Source organism: Urtica dioica, chromosome 8 (assembly GCF_054948205.1).
Source record: "Urtica dioica subsp. dioica isolate 48M chromosome 8, U.dioica_male_clone48M_v1_H2, whole genome shotgun sequence".
NCBI lineage: Eukaryota > Viridiplantae > Streptophyta > Magnoliopsida > Rosales > Urticaceae > Urtica > Urtica dioica.
Genome location: NC_142763.1, coordinates 26,817,194 through 26,836,328, shown reverse-complemented (window position 1 = coordinate 26,836,328; position 19,135 = coordinate 26,817,194). Strand labels below are relative to the sequence as shown.

General features: G+C 39.7%; 2 protein-coding genes across 3 annotated transcripts in view; one reads left to right on the top strand and one right to left on the bottom strand.

The window, feature by feature from the left end:
* Window positions 1-6,163: 6,163 nt before the first annotated feature.
* Window positions 6,164-8,094, bottom strand: LOC149388737 (basic helix-loop-helix (bHLH) DNA-binding superfamily protein). Of its 2 annotated transcripts, none has more exons than XM_089622667.1 (2): window positions 7,900-8,094; window positions 6,164-7,826 (listed from the first exon to the last, which is right to left on the bottom strand). In XM_089622667.1, exon 2 carries the CDS (start codon window positions 7,704-7,706, stop codon window positions 6,273-6,275), a length of 1,434 nt encoding a protein of 477 aa, XP_089478793.1. In that variant the 5' UTR covers window positions 7,707-7,826; window positions 7,900-8,094; the 3' UTR covers window positions 6,164-6,272. The 2 variants fall into 2 exon arrangements, with proteins under 2 accessions (XP_089478793.1, XP_089478792.1); XM_089622666.1 differs by having other exon boundaries at window positions 6,164-7,817.
* A 5,843-nt stretch (window positions 8,095-13,937) lies between these two features.
* Window positions 13,938-19,135, top strand: part of LOC149388736 (Galactose oxidase/kelch repeat superfamily protein) — a 9,050-nt gene continuing 3,852 nt past the window's right edge. Inside the window, exon 1 of the mRNA XM_089623014.1 lies at window positions 13,938-15,006. Coding sequence (XP_089479140.1) covers window positions 14,003-15,006 — 1,004 coding nt within the window. The 5' untranslated portion in view covers window positions 13,938-14,002. The remainder of the gene's footprint in view (window positions 15,007-19,135) is intronic.

The window sequence follows — 19,135 nt, the reverse complement described above, 5'->3', positions numbered from 1 at the left end:
TTTAAAAGTTAACGGGTCGGGTCCCGGGTAACCGGGTACGGGATGACTATTGCGTTACCCGTACCCGGACCCGTTAAAAACCGTAACGGGTATTACCCGTTTACCCAAAAAGAACGGGTATTACCCGACCCGAATAACTCGGGTAACGGGCCGGAACGCGGATAACGGGTCAAATTGTCATCCCTAGTGAAAACTAAGATACACAACTAAATAATAATGTCACTAAATAGCTAACATAAAGTTGTTCGTAAAAAGTAAAGAAAATAAGTGTTTGTCTCGAATGTTCATGCCTTTATTTCTGCATGATCCTCCTCTATTGCATCATATGCTCGTCACAAAAGGAGAGTCTCCTAAGATGGCTATGCGATGAGGATCATATATGGGCATACGTATATTGGAGTGCCTCAAAAAGCTTTACCAGCATATAGAGAGCGTGGTGACGGCCAGAGATAGAGAGAGTCGTGAAGAAAATGAAAAAGAATAAGCGAAAAGCCGAGAGATGGATTTTTATTCTAGGTTAGATCTCCGGCGTTAGTGTCGTCAATGATGCTTGGTCTGAAATGAATCATCAATTATATTTTCGCCAAAGAAAGTTAAAAATTCCATTCCGCTTGAAATTAACCGCATAAAATTTTGTAAAATATAATCAATATTAATTGCATTAAATTTTATGACAAAGTCGTCAAAGTGTTCGCGTACACGAATATTTGTTACCCGTTAGCAAATAAACGTGCCAAGCATCTGCACCATATATTTTGGTTATTTAACGTTCTTCAACGAAAAATTCGCCAAAAATATAATTTTATAATTATCATCGGCGACTTTATTATCGAAGAATTTTATATTTACGAGTATGTTTTACATCCCGATTATTTTGATCTTTGGCGGTATTGTTGTCAATGATACCTTGACAATGCTAACATCTGACAAATTTGTCATCGATGAATTTTTTGTCGCTAATATCAATGATTTGTTTCAGTGATATCCAACATTTGTAGATTACGGTAAACAACTACTCAATATAAAATTAATACAAGCTAAGGTGTTCTTGTCTTGAATATAATTAGCTATGTACTTTCCAACCAGGCTACCTCCTTAGATGTAGGTATTGGATTATCAATTCTAGTGCTCTTTTAGTTTCCGCAAAACTTTTACTTAATTATTGCTTGTTTGCAACAATCTGTTAAATTTCGGTAATTTTCATATTGCTAGTTAAGCATGTATTCTGGTCACCCGGACGTTTAATAGTGCACTGGATTAGTTATTTCAATAATTTTTATAAGATGAACAACAAAATAGTTAAAGTATCATGGGGTTCCATCTTAAAACCAATTGGCAAATAGGAGGATTAACCCATGATCTTTATAAGGAGCACAAATGATACATTCTCAGTCGATGTGGGACTTCCTGATACACTCTCTCACGCCCAGGATTGAACAACCGGTGCATGAAGTTTGTAGGGGTAGCCCAACATCGAGAATAGGTTTGGCTCTCTGATACCATGTTAAAGTATCATGAGGTTCCATCTTAAAACCAATTGACAATAGGAGGAGTAACACCATCATAAAGAGCACAAATGATACATTCTCAACGTGAGTGTGGGTCTTCCTGATAAAAACTTTCACTTATAAATTTTTTTGAGAAGATAGTGGATAAATACGTTATGTTTTACACCACCTAAAGATTGACATTTCATTGTACGTGCGCATTTTTTTTAAAAAAACTCACTATTATTACTCGTGAAAACAATAAGAGCGTGAAACTTATGAAATGTCACTTTTAAAGTGGTGCAGGCTGATGTGCCTTATTAATGAAATCTTCTACCATTGTTATGATTCAAAAAAAAAAATCAGTTTTATCGATTAATTTTTTTTGGGGGGGGGGGGGGGGGGGGGGGGGGGGGCAAGATTATATTTCCAAAAGCAAAATAAAAAAGCAAAAAAACGTGCGATAAGTTGCTACATGATGAAAAACTTGACTTTTCTGTCACTGACTTTGCGTAATAGAATATTAAAACAATTAATCAATGAAAGTTTATAACACCATATCATTTACAATCAACATGATAACATTGGCATATGTGGTTACTACGACAATGCACAAGAAAAAAAAAATTGCAAGAAGAATCAAAGAATGAAATGAATCCCGTGTGATCCTATATTAGGCACCGGACTAAAAAATAAAAAAAAAAAAAAATATATATATATATAAAAAGAAGCCATAATCTGACTATTGAAGCTGTTTCTATGCATGGAATGAAAAAAAATATGACGTCGTCTTTCAAGGGCATGAACCAGAGCCTCCTTGATTTGGGATATTAGTGCATGGATTTGGACTTGAAGGTTTTTGGCTACCCTTTTGCAATGACTGAATCAACATCTCTTTGAACCATATTTGTCTATCCAAAACCCTCATTTCTCCCAATGTTGTGCATGAAAACATTATTGCCAAAACTAATAGGGCTGCGAATATGACTCTCCTCTGCTGAAAACCCATGATCTTGATTGGTCAATGCTCTCGGTTTCTTTTCTTTGTGTGTATGTGTGAGTTAAGAACTTAAGATGGGAAAAAGAAGGCACAAGTGATATTGTTGGTGAGGATATACTAAGCGGGAAAATGGTGCTTTTATAGAAAGAGAGCGTCTTTGCAATGGTTATCATGGTTGACCGGTGGGTTTTAGTGATAGTATTTTATTATTTGACTTGGCTCATTTGCCATGAAAGTTTGAAATTTCATAGGAATGGAATCAATCAAGACACGATATGTCAAAACTCAAAACACTCACCGCGTCCCTTCTTGTACTAGCAAGGATTTCGTCTCCAAAATATTTGAGTTCCGAATTCTTTTTAACGTTGATCAAGGGAGATTTGATTTTATTATTGTATTTTGAATGAAAATATAAAAGGTTATTTATTTTGACCATCTTCCTTTGAAGCCCTTTTTAGTTTGGGAGCATGTTACGAATAATGTCACCCCTTAGGAAAGCATTTATAAAATTCAAGGCGACCGGAAAAAAAATATTTTAAGACACATGAAATAAATTGAGTATTCATTTGTTCAATATTCAACGTTCCATATATTGTATCGTTTTAGCGTTGTTTAGGGGGGTTTATTTTCAATGTTTTCTCTGCTCTATTTTTTTTCATGACTTCGTCTTTACTTGGCCTTCATTCCACATAATTCTTGTTGACCACGGACTTGGACCAAAATAAACTTGGTTAATTTAAGTTAGAAGCGATGGTGTGGGATTTGGGAAGCTTTCCGCGAACCAGTCCATCTTAAACTTGATAGTTTATCATTACATAAATACCATACTTCAAAATCTATTCATACAAATTTGCCTCGAGGGAAATTTAATAGTCACTGAAAAAAAAAAAATTTAAACAGGTCATTGTCATTGAGTGTCTTCAAAAGCAGCTTGATTTTTATTTTTTCTCAACAAAGAAATTCCATTGATTCCAAAAACCGCTTAACATAATTAATTCGACCAGACCAGCCAAATATAGTATCGCCAAAGAACCAACGAGACCTAATCACAAGACTTACCCTATTTTGGATTTGCATAATTTATCGTTACATAAACAAAAAATTGGCTACGTATGCCACATAAACGCTAACAATTGTGTTTTAATCAATCTTTCGTTAATAATCTGTAAATAACCAAATTGCTTACGTGGCATCTCATTAATTGACTTTGTTTTACACTTTTGCTCTTATTAATTCGGCCGCTAAATATAATTTAGGCAGTTTTTTTTTTTAATTTCGAATCAAACTGATTATGAAATTAGTTAACGTGATTTTTTGAATTTTTTGACGTGTGGATTTGGAAAATTTCAGTGGTTGACTTTAGCTTTTTAGTTTCTGTTTTCGTGGCAAAACATTAATATTCTTCATTTATTTATAGAGGAAATGGCGGCAAAAAGACCAAATATTTTCGGGTTATTACACTTATGTACCCAACATTTAAAATTGGTGGGTAAAGTAACCAAACCCAAGAAGTTACTACTCCGTTGGTACCATGGACGTTAAAAATAAACGGAAGGCGACGTGGCTGCATCTTAGGGTACTTGTGAGAATTTTTTGTTTATTAATTACCTAAATAAAATAAAACGTTGCGAAAAAAACATTGTAAAAAAGAAAATAAATGAAAGAAGTAAACCCTAGAAACCGAAATTCCCAATTCTTCTTCTTCTACCTCTGAACACTAAAATCAAGTTAACGTCGATTCTCCACTTCCACGTCCATGTCGCCGACTCTTTGCAGCGGCTCATGAACGAGGAGTTTACTTCTTCCATTAACTTGATTTTAGTGTTCAGAGGTAGAAGAAGAAGAATTGGGAATTTCGGTTTCTAGGGTTTACTTCTTTCATTTATTTTCTTTTTTACAATGTTTTTTCACAACGTTTTATTTTATTTAGGTAATTAATAAACAAAAAATTCTCACAGGTACCCTAAGATGCAGCCACGTCGCCTTCCGTTTATTTTTAACGTCCAAGGTACCAACGGAGTAGTAACTTCTTGGGTTGGGTATTTTACCCACCAATTTTAAACGTTGGGTACATAAGTGTAATAACCCGAAAACATTGGGTCTTTTTGCCGCCATTTCCTCTTATTTATATTATTTTGTTTTCATTTTGACGATAATTCTGATCCTTGTTTGGCCGCCAATTGTAATTCAAATTTTACAATTCTTTGGTGTTTCATAATTTCGTAAATTTGAAATGTCCATTTTTTTCTCATTGTTCATAACCCGACGCTACACCATGGATGATGGTTCTTCATTTTTTTGGGCTTCAGTTTATATGTGACTACTGTTTTAAGTTTTTCAAGATAGTCTTATTATTATGATTATTTTTTGTTGAATTTTAACTCTAATGCATATTCAATTTAGTTGATAGTGAATGTTTTTAGATTGGGAATCTTTGTTAATTAACGGCCAATTTACTGCTTACATTAACTTACTGATTACTATGGATGGCAACGGGTACCGGGTAAAGTCGGGTACACCTATTCCGTTACCCGTACTCGTTATAATTTTTTACCCGTTACCCGGACCCGTTTACCTAGATTTTAAGACGGGCCGGGTAACGGAGATACCCGTCAGGTAAGCGGGTTAAAAATATTGGACCCGTTACCCGTTTATCGGTTTAAAAAAAGGGTAACGGGTCGGGTAGACCCGCTTACCTGTTTACCCGTTTATAAAATAAAAATCCATCAACAATATAAAGTTTAAAAATAATAAAATTTAGGTGAAAAATATCAAAGTGCTACTACAATATAAAGAACATTAAAATTCAAAATAAATAAATAAAAAATACAAAAGAAGTCTTCATTGCAACGGGTCGGGTTCCGGGTAACCGGGTACGGAAGGACTATTCCGTTACCCGTACTCGGACCCGTTAAAACCTTAACGGGTATAACCCGTTTACCAAAAAAGAACGGGTATTACCCGACCCGAATAAATCAGGTAACGGGTCAAACTGTCATCCCTACTGATTACATGTTAATAGACAATAAATTTGGTCGCAATCACACTCATACTGATGTTAATTGGTAGTTAACAATAAATTCGGGTTTGAAATTGTGTTCGAGTGAATTGTTGAGGTTGCGTGATTTGGTGGTATTAATTAATGACGTGAATGATGCTCCTCGAATAGCGCGAGTAGTTATTGACCGAATATTTATTTTTTAATTTTTTAATATTTGGGGTGAAAATGAGCGGGAGTTATTTGAGGTCATTCAAGTCTTTTAACATGATGTAAATAGATTACTGTGGCTATTAACATAAAATTAAAAAAAAATTAGCTAAAATCAAAATCCCTATAGTAACTATATACCTATATAACCCATACATAAATAGCTATATCATACTTCAAAATATGTTCAAGGAAAATTTGATAGTCACTGAAAAAAAAAAACAACAGGTCATTGTGAGTCTTCAAAAGCAGCTTGATTTTTTTTTTAAACAGCTTCATATAACTAATTCGACCAGACCAGCCAAATATAATGTCGCCAAAGAACCAACGAGACCTAATCACAAGACTTACTCTATTTTATATTTGCCTAAGCATTTCCCTATCTCGGGAGCTGAGATAAACTCCTACATGACCGAGAGAACGTTACCCATGATAAAGAACTTTCCGTGGATTAATAATTAAAGCTAATACCATAAACAATAACACTACATCATTAACACAACACTTAGATACAAGGTATTCATGATCAGTACACCTCAAACCATACATACACAAAAGAGTACATCGTATATTCCAATCATTTGGAAAGAGCAGCCACAAGGTTCGCTCTGAGCTGCTCGGCGTCGCTGCTGCTCTGAGTCTGGACGCGGAAGGTGTGAACGATCTTATCGTTCTCTTCCGTGCAAGCGCTGGACTCGAGAGCCGGAATTTGGTGCTCTCTGAACGCTCTGACGACGCTCGAAACCGGGTGAGAGTCCAACGGGCACGTCAGCCTCACGACAGCGTCGTCGTGCCTCTGCTGAAAATCGATCTCGGGAACGGCGGAGAACTTGTTCGCCGCCATTCGCTTCTCGGTCTCCATGACCCGGACCTTGGTCTGGAGATCGGTGATGTAAGTGATTGCGTCGCCGAGGAGAGAGGCTTTGTCCATCTTCGAGATGTTCGGGACGACGGCTCTGAGGGCGTAGAATCGCTGGTTGAGCTTTTCCCGTCTCTGCCGCTCCGCTTCGACGTGGTTCAGCGGCTCTTCTCTTCCGTTCGCCGGCTTTCTTCCTCGCTTCCTCGGCTTCCTCTCGTCGTGCAGACCCGACATATCGTCTTTGCCGTGCTCCGAGTCCGAAACCCTCGCCTGGGTCGTCGGGAAAAGCTTCATCTCGTTGGGCTCCCCGTTGTACGAGTCCGACGCGAAAGAAGCGTCGTCTTCCAATTTGGGTGAGAAGTTGATGTTGACGGACTGGGATTTCGCTCCGACTCCGCCGCCGAGGCTGAGCTCTTTCCCGAAGATCTTCGGGAACGCCTTCGCGGCGTGCGGCGTGACCGAGCTCCCGATCCCGACCCCGAACACGCTCTTCACCATCTCGACGATGTTCTGCTCTTCCATGGCGGAGCTCATCGTGCCGAGCTCGACGACCCCGGATTTCAGCGGCACGAACACGACCGTCTGAAACCCGGCCACTCTCGCGAGGTACGACCTCGACTGGTAATGGTGCGAACAACCCGACAAGTCCGAGGCCCAGATCACCTTCCCGGACTTGAACGAGTCTCCGGGCCCGCAGTGCGAGTCCACCTGGAAAGTGTAGTACATCGAGGCGAGGTAGAACATCTCCAAATCCGACACCCCGACCAGCTTCCTCGCGAAACTGTCTTCCTCTGAGGCTCCGAAGCACGATTGGAGGCTCTCGAGGACGCGCTTCTTCAGCGCCTCTTTCTTCTTGTCCACCGGGCCCGAAGCCCCGTTCTTCGGATTCCGACAGTGTCCGTCGCCCCAGACCAGGGTCGACCCACCGGATTTCGAGCCCACGAGCTGCCAAAAAATGGCGTAGTTCCAATCGGTCTCTTGGACCAGGTGGCTCAGACCTTGCTGAATTCCCGGGTCCCTCGTCGGAGGAACGAAGCTCGACAGAACATTTTCAGAGGCCGACGAGATTAAGAACTGGCACGCCTCCGAACCCACCACTGATTCCACCATCACCTTGTCCTCCATATTCATCCAAAATCTCTTCTCACCCATCTTCTTCTTCTTGTGGACAAATTGGATATCGAATATCCCCAATTTAGTAAGCTTCTCAAAATTGAATATCTAAACCCTAAATCCTAGCTCTCAGCTCAGATTTGAGTTCCACTGCAGATCCTAACTCGCGCATGTTAGCTCTATAACTCAACGACTCTCGGAAAAGGGAAAAAGGACGAGATAATCGATTTACCTGAGAATATTAGGACATGATTGTTGGAACGAGGGAAAGCAGATCGAATTGAGCTTGAACTTGAAACTTGAGATTAGATCTGAGCGCCCAAAGGTTATATCCGAAACGATTTTATTTATGTTTATTCCTTTTCAAGAGACGTGACTCGTGACGAGTCCTCTCTCTCTCTCTCTCTCTCTCTCTCTCTCTCTCTCTCCAAACACAGTGTACTTATGAGTTACGACCATGATGTTCTTTTCTTCTTTTTTTTAGGTATACTGCCATTAAAATTTAAAGAAAAAATTGTACAAAAATAGACATTTGAAAATTATTAATTAGTAAAATAGTCGAAATTTTAACTTTTTAGTAAAATAACTAAATTTACGTTTTCAAAAAAATTTTGACAATCAAGTTTAAAATTTATCACTGTCAGAAAAATTAATTTTGAAATCAATTTTTTTTTTTTAAATCAGATTATTGCATATTTAAGTTATTTCACTAAATTAAGACAAACTTTTGTTATTTTACAAATACATAACTTTAAATTGTTTATTTAACTACGTCACCCAAAAAAAAGAGTCGTTGAATTTTTTACCGTTTTTTTATAGCCGTTGGACATTTCGGCCTTTTTTTTTTACCAATTTATTTCTAAAATCTATAAATACCCCCCATTTCATTCATTTTCTTCACACATTTCCTTCAACTCTCTCAAACTCTCTCAATCTCAATCTCAAATTCTCTCAAACTCTCTCGATTTTAATCTCAAATTCTCTCTAACGCTTTCAATTTTTCATGGCATCCTCATCCCACAACCGAGGAGGTCGAAGGGGAAGAGCTTCCCGAGGTCAACAAATGCACCGTTTTGAAGAAAATTAGTTGCACTTATCTCAAAACGCCCCCGACTCAAACACCCAATACTCTTTCGATCCAAATTATGTTGCTCCTACTTTCAACCATTCGGAATTCACCGAAATTCCAAACACCCAAGTGCCATACTACCCTCAAATGGATCTCAAGCAAGCCTATCAGGCTCAAATTCCGCCATCCAAAGTGGCTTTTCAAGAATTTCAAGTATTCGAGCAACATTATCGTGAATCCCAAAATCCAAATGAAGAAGAAGATGACGATGAAACCCAAAATCCAAATGAAGAAGAGGAGGAGGAGGAAGAAGAAGACCTACCACCACCACCACCTCAACCTCGAAGTCAAGTTCCACGACCTCGACAACGTGAACAACAAGAGGAGACCCGAAAACGACGACAACAACGAGCACGACAAGAACAACAACAAGAACAACATGAAGGTGCTCAACAACAACAACAACCACCTCAACAACAACAACCACCACGACGTCGTGCTAGGTCCGTTGTGTGGACCTTCTTTGAAGAGGTGATTGCGAACGGCGAAAAAGCCGAAAAATGTCACAGTTGTGGCAAAATCTTCAGCGCTCACAACACAAGAGTCGGGGCGTCGCTATTGTGGAGTCAACACAGGCACTGCCAGGGGAATCAATCTGCAGCCTCGTCAACCCAGGTTAGTAACATCGATCCTGTAAGCTTTAGACGTGAATTAGTAGAATATTTTGTATCCACCGATCAATCTTTTAGTCATATCGAATCTCAAGGCTTCGTTAGATTAATTAGTTCTATAATTCCAAACGTTCAAATAATGTCTAGGAAAGCCTTGAGATCCGATATCTTAAAATGGTTTTTAGGAGAAAAGGAACAAATGAAAGACACAATATCATCTGGTAGATATAGCGTTGCCTTAACCTCGGATATATGGACTGGTCAATCTAAGATGTATTTCATGAGCGTTGTAGTGCACAATATAGACGACGATTGGAACCTAAAAAAACGTATCATAGCCTTTAGGAGGATAAAAGGTTCTCACACTGGTGAAAACATCTTAGACATCATAGTTAGTGTTATAGGTGAGTGGGGTTTGACCGATAGGATTATATCTGTAACCTTAGATAATGCCACAAGCAACAACGCCATGATTAGGGAGTTAAAGGAGAAACTTAACGTTGACGATACCCTTTTGCATCAACGTTGTGCTACCCATATCATAAACCTCATAGTTCAAGCTGGAGCCGCTAGTTATGACCTTTCGATCAACAAGATTAGGAATTACATTAGTTGGATAAATAGTTCAACCTCTTGAGTAAATGAGCTTAAGAGACGTCTTAGACTAAACGGTCTCCAAGAACACACTTTTCACCTAGATAACAAAATTAGGTGGAATTTTACCTTTCTCATGTTGACCAACTTCTTATCCGAGCATTAGGTCAATGTTATTGTTTCTTACATTAACAGCGAACATGGCGAAAACGCTATATCCGAATATGATATTAGGATGGCTGAATCATTTGTTTCTTTTCTCGACATTTTTTACAAAGAAACTTGTTATCTCTCTGCTGTTTACACTCTTACTTCTTTTCTCGGTCTTCATACTATGACCGCAATTGCTGTGCATCTTGATAAATATAAAAACGAAACAATTTTTCAAGATTCTATTCAAGCAATGACAGCCAAGTTTTTAAAATATTGGGGGGCTGGAAAGGTTCCATTATTATACGCTTTTGGAGCCATTCTAGACGTCCGATGTAAAATTGGTGGTTTAAAAAAATTTCTGAAGTACATTAGAAACCATTTCGTGGACCAAGATTACGTTGCACTTGATCTCGGGAGGATCGTGCAAGCTTTTTTTTTTTATCTTTTCAAGGTATACGAGGCGAAACTCCTACCGCAATATCGAGCACAGCCATCTCAATCACAGACGCAGTATCCGAGAAGACACCAATACTCGAATGTCTTCGTCAACGCGCCCGCTTACAGCTCATCGCCTCAACAACAAGAAGCTGGGACAAGTCAGACGAGGTCGAGCGCAACCGACGCACGGTCCCATCTGGAGATCCAAGAGTACGATCGGAACGATTAGGTCAGGTCGGATGACGAAGCCATCGACCTCTTGGTTTGGTGGAGACAGAATGCGAGGAGGTTCCCGGTCTTGTCATCTATGGCACAAGACATCCTCACCATCTCTGTTTCAACCGTGTCATCTGAGGCGGCTTTTAGTAGCGCGGGCCGCATCATCGACGATAGAAGATGTAGCTTGAAACCGGAGATGGTCGAAGCATTGACGTGCAGTAAGGATTGGATTCAACATAGAAATCGAGCACAAGAAACATTCATGTGCTTCGATATTCTTGACGATTTTGAAGTTGATTTCGCAAATGTAAACATAAATGGTTAGACTAACTTGTATAACTAAGGGATATCACAGCCCTTGTCCGGGATAAATTTTCAAATAATTAACGAGGAAAGGGGTGCTCTTTTTCCTCGCCGTCGCACCTTTTTAGGGGTCGGTGAGGTTTTTTAGGAGGCCTATTTTTAATTTCACATTCTTCTTTATTATTTTTTTCTACTCATTTACTTCAAAATCTTTTCAATTAAGTCCTTGTATATAATTATTTAACTTCATTTAAATCTTCATTTCTACCCACTTAATTTAAAATCTTTTCAATTACATCATTTTATTTAATTATTTAACTTCATTAAAATATTTTTTTTCAATAAGTTTTCTTTTTTTTTACGCCTAACGGGGTCCGAATCCCGTTAGGCGGGACTCCCGTTACCGTCCCGTTCATTAACGGGACGGGACTCCCGTTAGTCCCGGTAACGGGAGTCCGGGCTTGGCGGGAGCGGGAGTCGCGGTACCTCCCGCCAAGCCAGGTTTAGCGTTGCCGCTGTCGGGAGATTGGCGGCTGACGAACACGTTGTTTTTCGTTTTATTCCAGAATGTCGTTCGAATTTCGGAGAATTGAAGTATCATTCGGACAAAAAACGGTCGGAGCTTTTCGCCATAGTGAAATCCAAAAAATTGAAGTAAAATCGTCGCGTTTCGTGGGTAATCGGAGAAAAAGAAATGAGTTGGTGATATTCGTTGAAGCAATTTTATGAGTCTGGTTGTTGGAGAAGAAGAAGAACAATTGCTTTTTATTTTCCATTTTTATTATATATTTAGGCTTTAAATATTGACATCTTTGGTACTAATATCGACATCATTCAGAAATGTGAAATGCTTTTTGTCCAGATTCACGACTTCAGAAATAGGCTCATTTTCTTTGGTGAGGATTGCTGAAGACTGTGGATGGGAGGCTGATGTCGACATTATTCTCTTTTTTTTCTCAAAAGAAACAAAAGTCATATCTTGAACAATTAAATGTTTAAAAAAATATTAAACATTTTATTTACAATACACTAAAATCAGCGTGGGAACGAGGGAGAGCTATGAGGTGAGAATTGTAAAAATATCAAATAAAATACAAATAACAATATTTCAAGATAATTAATCAAATATTTTAAAATATATTATGAAATAAATATATAAAAAAATGAATACTACATATATAATTATATCCTAAATATCATATATTTTATAAGGCTAAAAATTGGAAGGTATATGTATGTATCATACTTTTAATATACTATGCAACATTATTTTCGTTCGGTTTTTCATCGGCACATGGGTTTTTCATCGAAAACGGAATTTGAGAACGACATTTCATTTATCATCAGGAAGTTCAAAACGGCATCGAAAACGGCATTTAAATCATTGCAGATAACATATTATATCATATGTCTTTGAATCTTTTGAATCTTTTATTTTATTTTTACTCGCTCTCGTGAGCTTTAATTTTGAGCATTTTAACCCCTCTAAAAATCGATTACATAATAATTCTACGATGATTGCATATGCCATATCGGTAGAAAAAAAATTCTAATAATTATTTGAATTAAAAAAAAATGTGTCTAACATCTTTGAATCCTTTATTTTATTTTTACTCACCCTCGTGAGCTTTGATTTTGAGCATTTTAACCCCTCTAAAAGATTACATAATAATTCTACGATGATTTCATATGCCATATCGGTGGAAAAAAATTCTAATAATTATTTGGAAAAAAAAAATGTGTCAAACTCTATAGCATACTAATACCGATGATATACCGAGACTAATTTAGTCTCGGTAATATCGATGATAAAGATAGTTTTATTAAAATTTAACACCTAAACAATTTACAACATCTAGACGAACTTACACAGCTTACTTTTTTTACACTTAAGATTTCGAAATTGTATATTTATTTAGTCTGTAAAATGTTTTAAAACAAAAAAATCTAAGATTTTAATTATTTCAACTCCACTCCGAAATTGATTAAGGATGATAATGGGTAAAATCTGGATAAAGTCATACAAAATCATACTATATTCATGAATTTTTCTTTAAAATCATATCCTAATCATACACATTTATTTTCAATGCACCACCCCAACTAGGATAGGAAGGACTCAAAAGCAATAATACCCAAAAAAACCAGCTAAAATTAACAAGTGCTGAAGAATAACAAGAAATGACCTGAGGCGTAGAATCATGCATTTACTTCATTCTATGCCTTTTGGGAAGCCCTTATACCATTTTTCCTAAGAAATCGAAAAAAGAGCTATTAAGGAAATTCTCACATTCCATGATCAAAGATGTATTCATCGTTGCATATCGTACCCTTTCTTGCTTTTTTATTTAACCCATTATAAGAAGGAGAAACAGCTTCCATAGAGCAGCACTATAATATAAATGCACAAAAAAAGCATCTCTTGGTACTGCATTCATATTAACGTCATTAAAGTAATAGCTCTTTCTAAGTTAAGTAGAAAAAAATACTTAAGTTTGGATAAAATTTTAGAGAGTACCGAGTAATTTATGGGTATTTTTTATCCATTTAATATTAAATTTATTAATTTAAAAATAAATAAATATGAAAATTTTAAATTAGTAAATACACACTTAAATTTATTTAGAATTCATAAAAAAAATTAATCTCAAACAAGTGGGATACAAATAAAATCGGAATAAGATACTTAAAAATCATATCATACTCATACTCTATTTTTATTCTTTGAATAATTATTATACTCGTATATTTTTTAATGCACCTTCTTGCCTAACAATAGTAATATACTACAAAATAAAAATAAAAAGTCAATACTTCGCGGGGAAGGAAAAAGACACTCATATTTGTTGTCTTCCCATTTCCATCAAAAGAGGCATCAATTCAACGCCATGTCCACAGCTCCATCCTCTTCATCTTCATCTTCATCTTCATCTTCATCTTCTCCGAGAGCACCACCGTCGATTTCATCCCCGGACGGAATCGCAACCCTAATCCCCGGCCTCCCGAACGACATCGGAGCCGCGATCCTGTCCCGCGTATCCTACTCCCACATCCCCCGCCTGAAACCCACCTGCAAATCCTGGCGCCAATTCCTGTCCTCCCAAACCCTAACCTCCCTCCGCCGCCGCCAATCCGTCGCCACCAGCCTCATCTGCGTCTTCCCGCAGGACCCCACCGTGGCCTCCCCTTTCCTCCTCGACCCCAAACCCCCCGCCAGCTGCCTCCCTCTCCCCCCCGCCCCCTGCCACCCCAACCTCTACGGCCTCTGCAACTTCTCCGCCGTCCAGTCCCCCTCCGACCGCCGCCTCCTCCTCCTCGGCGGCTCCCGCTTCGACGCCACCTCGTTCCCCCTCGACCGCCCCTCCCCCTCCGCCGCCGCCCTCCGCCTCGACTTCTCCTCCGGCCGCTGGGACCCGCTCTCCCCCATGCTCTCCCCCCGCGGCAGCTTCGCCTGCGCCCCCGCGGGCCCCGCGGCGGTGGTGGTGGCGGGCGGGGGGTCGAGGCACGTGGCGTTCGCGGCGGCCGGGAGGGGCACGAGGGCGGTGGAGAGGTACGTGGTCGGGGAGGATCGGTGGGAGAGAGTCGGGGGCGGGGACGGGATGCCGGAGATGAGAGCGGGGTGCGTCGGATTCGTGGTGGTGGGGACGCAGAGGGAGGAGTTTTGGGTGATGGGCGGGTACGGGGAGCCGAGGACGGTGTCGGGGGTTTTTCCGGTGGACAGGCCTTGCCGGAGCGCGGTGGCCATGGATTTGGAGACCGGGGAGTGGAGGGAGGTCGGGGATATGTGGGGGGAAGGGGAGGAGCCCCGGCTCGGCAAGATCGCTGTCGTTATCGACGAATATCGCCCTGGCGTTCCCGGTGTTTACATGCTTCACGGCCTCGATATCCTCAGGTATATATGATTTCAACCTTCTTGTCTCTATTAGTATAGAAACATTGTTGCGTTACACATATATATATTTTTTTAGAAGAAACTCGATTAAAATAAAAAAGAGAAAAGAAAGCTTTTACTATGATAAAGCAAGATACAAGCTATAGGGCACTAGGCCAATCTCTAGAAAGGGAAGCTAGACTATAGGAACGAAACTCGGGCTCAAGGGTAGCAAGCCAAAAACCAATATTGCAGAAAGCCGAAGGGAGGGAGACCGAAAACAAGCTTCCCGTCATAGACTTCACTGAGAAGTCCTCCGTGTCGTCTAACCAAACCCGACAATCAACCACGCCGCTCCAAATCTTGATGTCTTCCATCTTCGCCAAGAGAGCGGAAACCTCGTCGATTTCTCTCAAGGAAAGGTTCCTAGAGAGTTTGAGGTCCCAAAAAGCTCGACCGATCTCAGACGGGTCCGGGGAAGCAAAAAAGCCGATCATTTCGTTCTTCTCGGGACAGATCCTCGCCAAGCCCGGAAACTTATCCTCGAGAGGACAGTCAAAAATCCACGAGTCCTTCCAAAAGCGAACGATCGAGCCGTCGTGCACCTTCCAGCTCACCCGGGAAAAGAAAGCGTCGCTGATCGAAAAGACCGACTTCCAGGGGCTACAGAAAGTGGAGGCAGGGGCGAGATCAGGGTCGAAATCATTGGCCCGAACTCCGCGGATGGCCCTAATCGTCATGTGCCACAGCCATTTCGTAAGGAGACTTAGGTTTCTATCTTCGATCCTCCCGATACCCAATCCCCCTTTATCCTTCGGGAGGCAGCAAGTGGCCCAAGCGACCGAGTGGACCCCTTTAGCATCCTCGAACCCGTCCCAAAGGAAGTCTCTCATGGACTTCTCGATGTTGTTCCAAATTCCCTTCGGCATTTTATGAATGAATCCAAAAGAAACATTGTTAGTATAGAAATCTAGATGAGCTTCGTGGTCGTTGAACTTAAACGAGGCACAAATGGTAGAAATTCTAGATGCTGTTTCGGTCCTTGTGTTATATATATATATATATATATATATATATATATATATATATATATATATATATATATATATATATTAAGAGAAAAGTATTGAGCGGAATAGTTCTATTCTCATTGATCTGAAATATTTATAGAGTACAATTAGGTTAACTACTTCCTAAAATAAAGCAATAAAAATCTGTTATAATTACAGCATAATAAAATCAGAATAAAAAACAAATAATACAATTAAAGCTAATTCCTAAAATAGGTGCAGCTAATATTCTCTACCGACTAACACTCCCCCTCAAGTTGGTGCAAAGATATCTATCATGCCCAACTTGCTAACGAGTTCTTCAAACTTTTGACGATAAAGCCCTTTGGTAAGTACATCTGCGAGTTGTTCCGTTGTTGGAACAAAAGGTATACAGATTTCTCCTCTCTCCAACTTCTCCTTGATGAAATGACGATCAATCTCCACGTGCTTAGTTCGGTCATGCTGGACTGGATTGTGTGCAATGCTGATTGCTGATTTGTTGTCACAAAACAGTTGCATAGGAGCTTCGAAATTGATCTTCAATTCTTCCAGGATGCCTCTCAACCACATCACCTCGCATAATCCTTGAGCCATAGCTCTAAATTCCGATTCAGCACTGCTTCTAGAGACCACATGCTGCTTCTTTGTCCTCCATGTCACAAGATTTCCCCAAATGAACGTGCAATAGGCTGAGGTAGATCTTCGATCGTCTGAGTTTCCTCCCCAATCAGCATCCGTGAAGACCTCAACTTGTCTGCTTTGATTTTTAGTGAAGAGTAGACCCTTTCCTGGACTTCCTTTGAGGTAGTGCAGGATTCTATAAACTGCCTCGAGATGTTTTTCTGAAGGATTATGCATAAATTGACTAACCAGGCTCACAGCATAGGCAATGTCAGGTCGAGTGTGAGCCAGGTAAATCAGTTTTCCAACAAGTCGTTGATATCTCCCTTTATTTGCTGGAACATCTTCTTCTTCTTCTCTTCGGAGCTTGTGATTTGGATCAATCGGAGTAGAACACGGCTTGCAGCCAAGTAGACCGGTTTCTTTTAACAAATCCAACACATACTTTCGTTGAGATATGGCAATTCCGCGGTCTGATCGAGCTATCTCCATTCCCAAGAAGTACTTGAGATTTCCCAAGTCCTTAATCTCGAATTGTTTTGCCAGAAATTCTTTTAACTCAGTCAGCTCACTCTCGTCGCTGCCTGTCATCACTATATCATCTACATACACAATTAGGATGGCGATTTTACCTTCCTTGTTATGTTTGTAGAACATTGTGTGATCAGAATGAGCTTGCCGATAGTCCTTCTCCTTCATGGCCTTGGAGAATCTTCCGAACCATGCCCGAGGTGATTGCTTGAGACCATATAACGCCTTCTTTAGTCTGCACACATCTCCACTAGGATGTTTGTCAAATCCAGGTGGAAGTTGCATGAACACCTCTTCCTCCAAGTCTCCATTTAGGAATGCGTTTTTTACATCAAACTGTAACAGAGGCCAATCTTGGTTCACAGCTAGGGACAATAAGACTCGTACCGTGTTGAGCTTTGCCACCGGAGCGAATGTTTCTTCATAATCCAGCCCGTAGGTTTGTGTAAAACCTCGAGCGACAAGTCTGGCTTTGTAACGCTCTACCTGACCATCAGCTTGATATTTGATCGTGAATATCCACTTACACCCAACAACATGCTTTCCCTCAGGCAGGTGTATCACCTCCCACGTGTCATTCTTCTTGAGTGCTCGCATCTCTTCCAAGACAGCCTCTTTCCACCGTGGAATACTTAGTGCTTCCTGTATAGAACTCGGGATCTCATCAGTGGTTATGCGGGTGATAAACGCTCTAAAGGCTGGAGATAGGTTCAGGTAGGATACATAGTTTGACAATGGATAAAGGGGATGTTTGGTGCATTCTCGAACACCTTTTCTAAGGGCTATTGGGTCCTCAAATTGAGTTTGTAATGGTTCAAAGGTGTTACTTTGTTCAATATGGGCCGGTTCTTCTAAGGTTTCATCAGAAAGAGTGGGAGAATTGTTACCTTGACTGGAGCTTGGATCCGATGAAGACATTGTTTCAAGTATCGGAGACTCGTGACTCCCCCTTGAGTGAACACGTAATTCAGAAGTTGGGTCCTCAGCAGAACTAGTTTGAGTGTCATTATCTGGTGAAATATTCGGTGTGGCATTAACATTATCAGGTTCTAAGTTTTCATTTGTTACTTGCCTTGGTAAAACATCAGTTAATTCCCAAAAACGATCTTCAATATGAGTGATCTCCCCCTGAAGAGAAGTTTTTTCAAAAAAAGGTTTTGATTCAAAAAATGTGACATCACTACTAGTGAAGAGTTTACCCGAGCTCGGATCAAAACATTTAAAACCTTTTTGAGTCGGTGAATATCCTAAAAAAATGCACTTAATGGCTCTAGGATCTAATTTTCCCCTATTCTTATCATGAACATGAATAAAGGCAACACAACCAAAGACTTTCAGAGGAACATGTGTAAAACATCGGTTTTCAGGAAAATATTTTTGAAGAGTATTTATCGGTGTGTTATAGTTCAATACTTTGCTTGGCATTCTATTAATTAGATATGAAGCAGTAAGTATTGCCTCACCCCAAAATCTTTTTGGAACATTCATAGAAAACATTAAAGCTCGGGTAACTTCTAGTAGATGTCTATTTTTTCTTTCGGCAATACCATTTTGTTGCGGTGTATCAACACACGAACTGTGGTGGATTATGCCTTTTTCATTTAAAAAATCTCCCATAATTTTATTGAAGTACTCCCTTCCATTATCAGTTCTGAGAATTTTGATATGAGTTTGAAACTGATTTTTTATCATTTTGTAAAAATTTTTGAACGTACTAGCAGCATCAGATTTTTCTTTTAATAAATAAATCCAAGTATTTCTAGTATGGTCATCAATGAAAGTGATAAACCACCTAGATCCTGAGAGATTTGTAACCCTTGAAGGCCCCCACAAGTCACTATGTATTAGAGAAAAAGGTTTACTCGGCATGTACTTTAGAGCAGGAAAAACAGATCTTTTATGCTTAGCTAGTTGGCAGATTTCACATTGCAAAGAGTCCACATCTT

Excerpts from the sequence above, each read along its gene's own strand:
- LOC149388737 (XM_089622667.1), bottom strand. The coding sequence starts at position 7,706 with ATGGGTGAGAAGAGATTTTGGATGAATATGGAGGACAAGGTGATGGTG.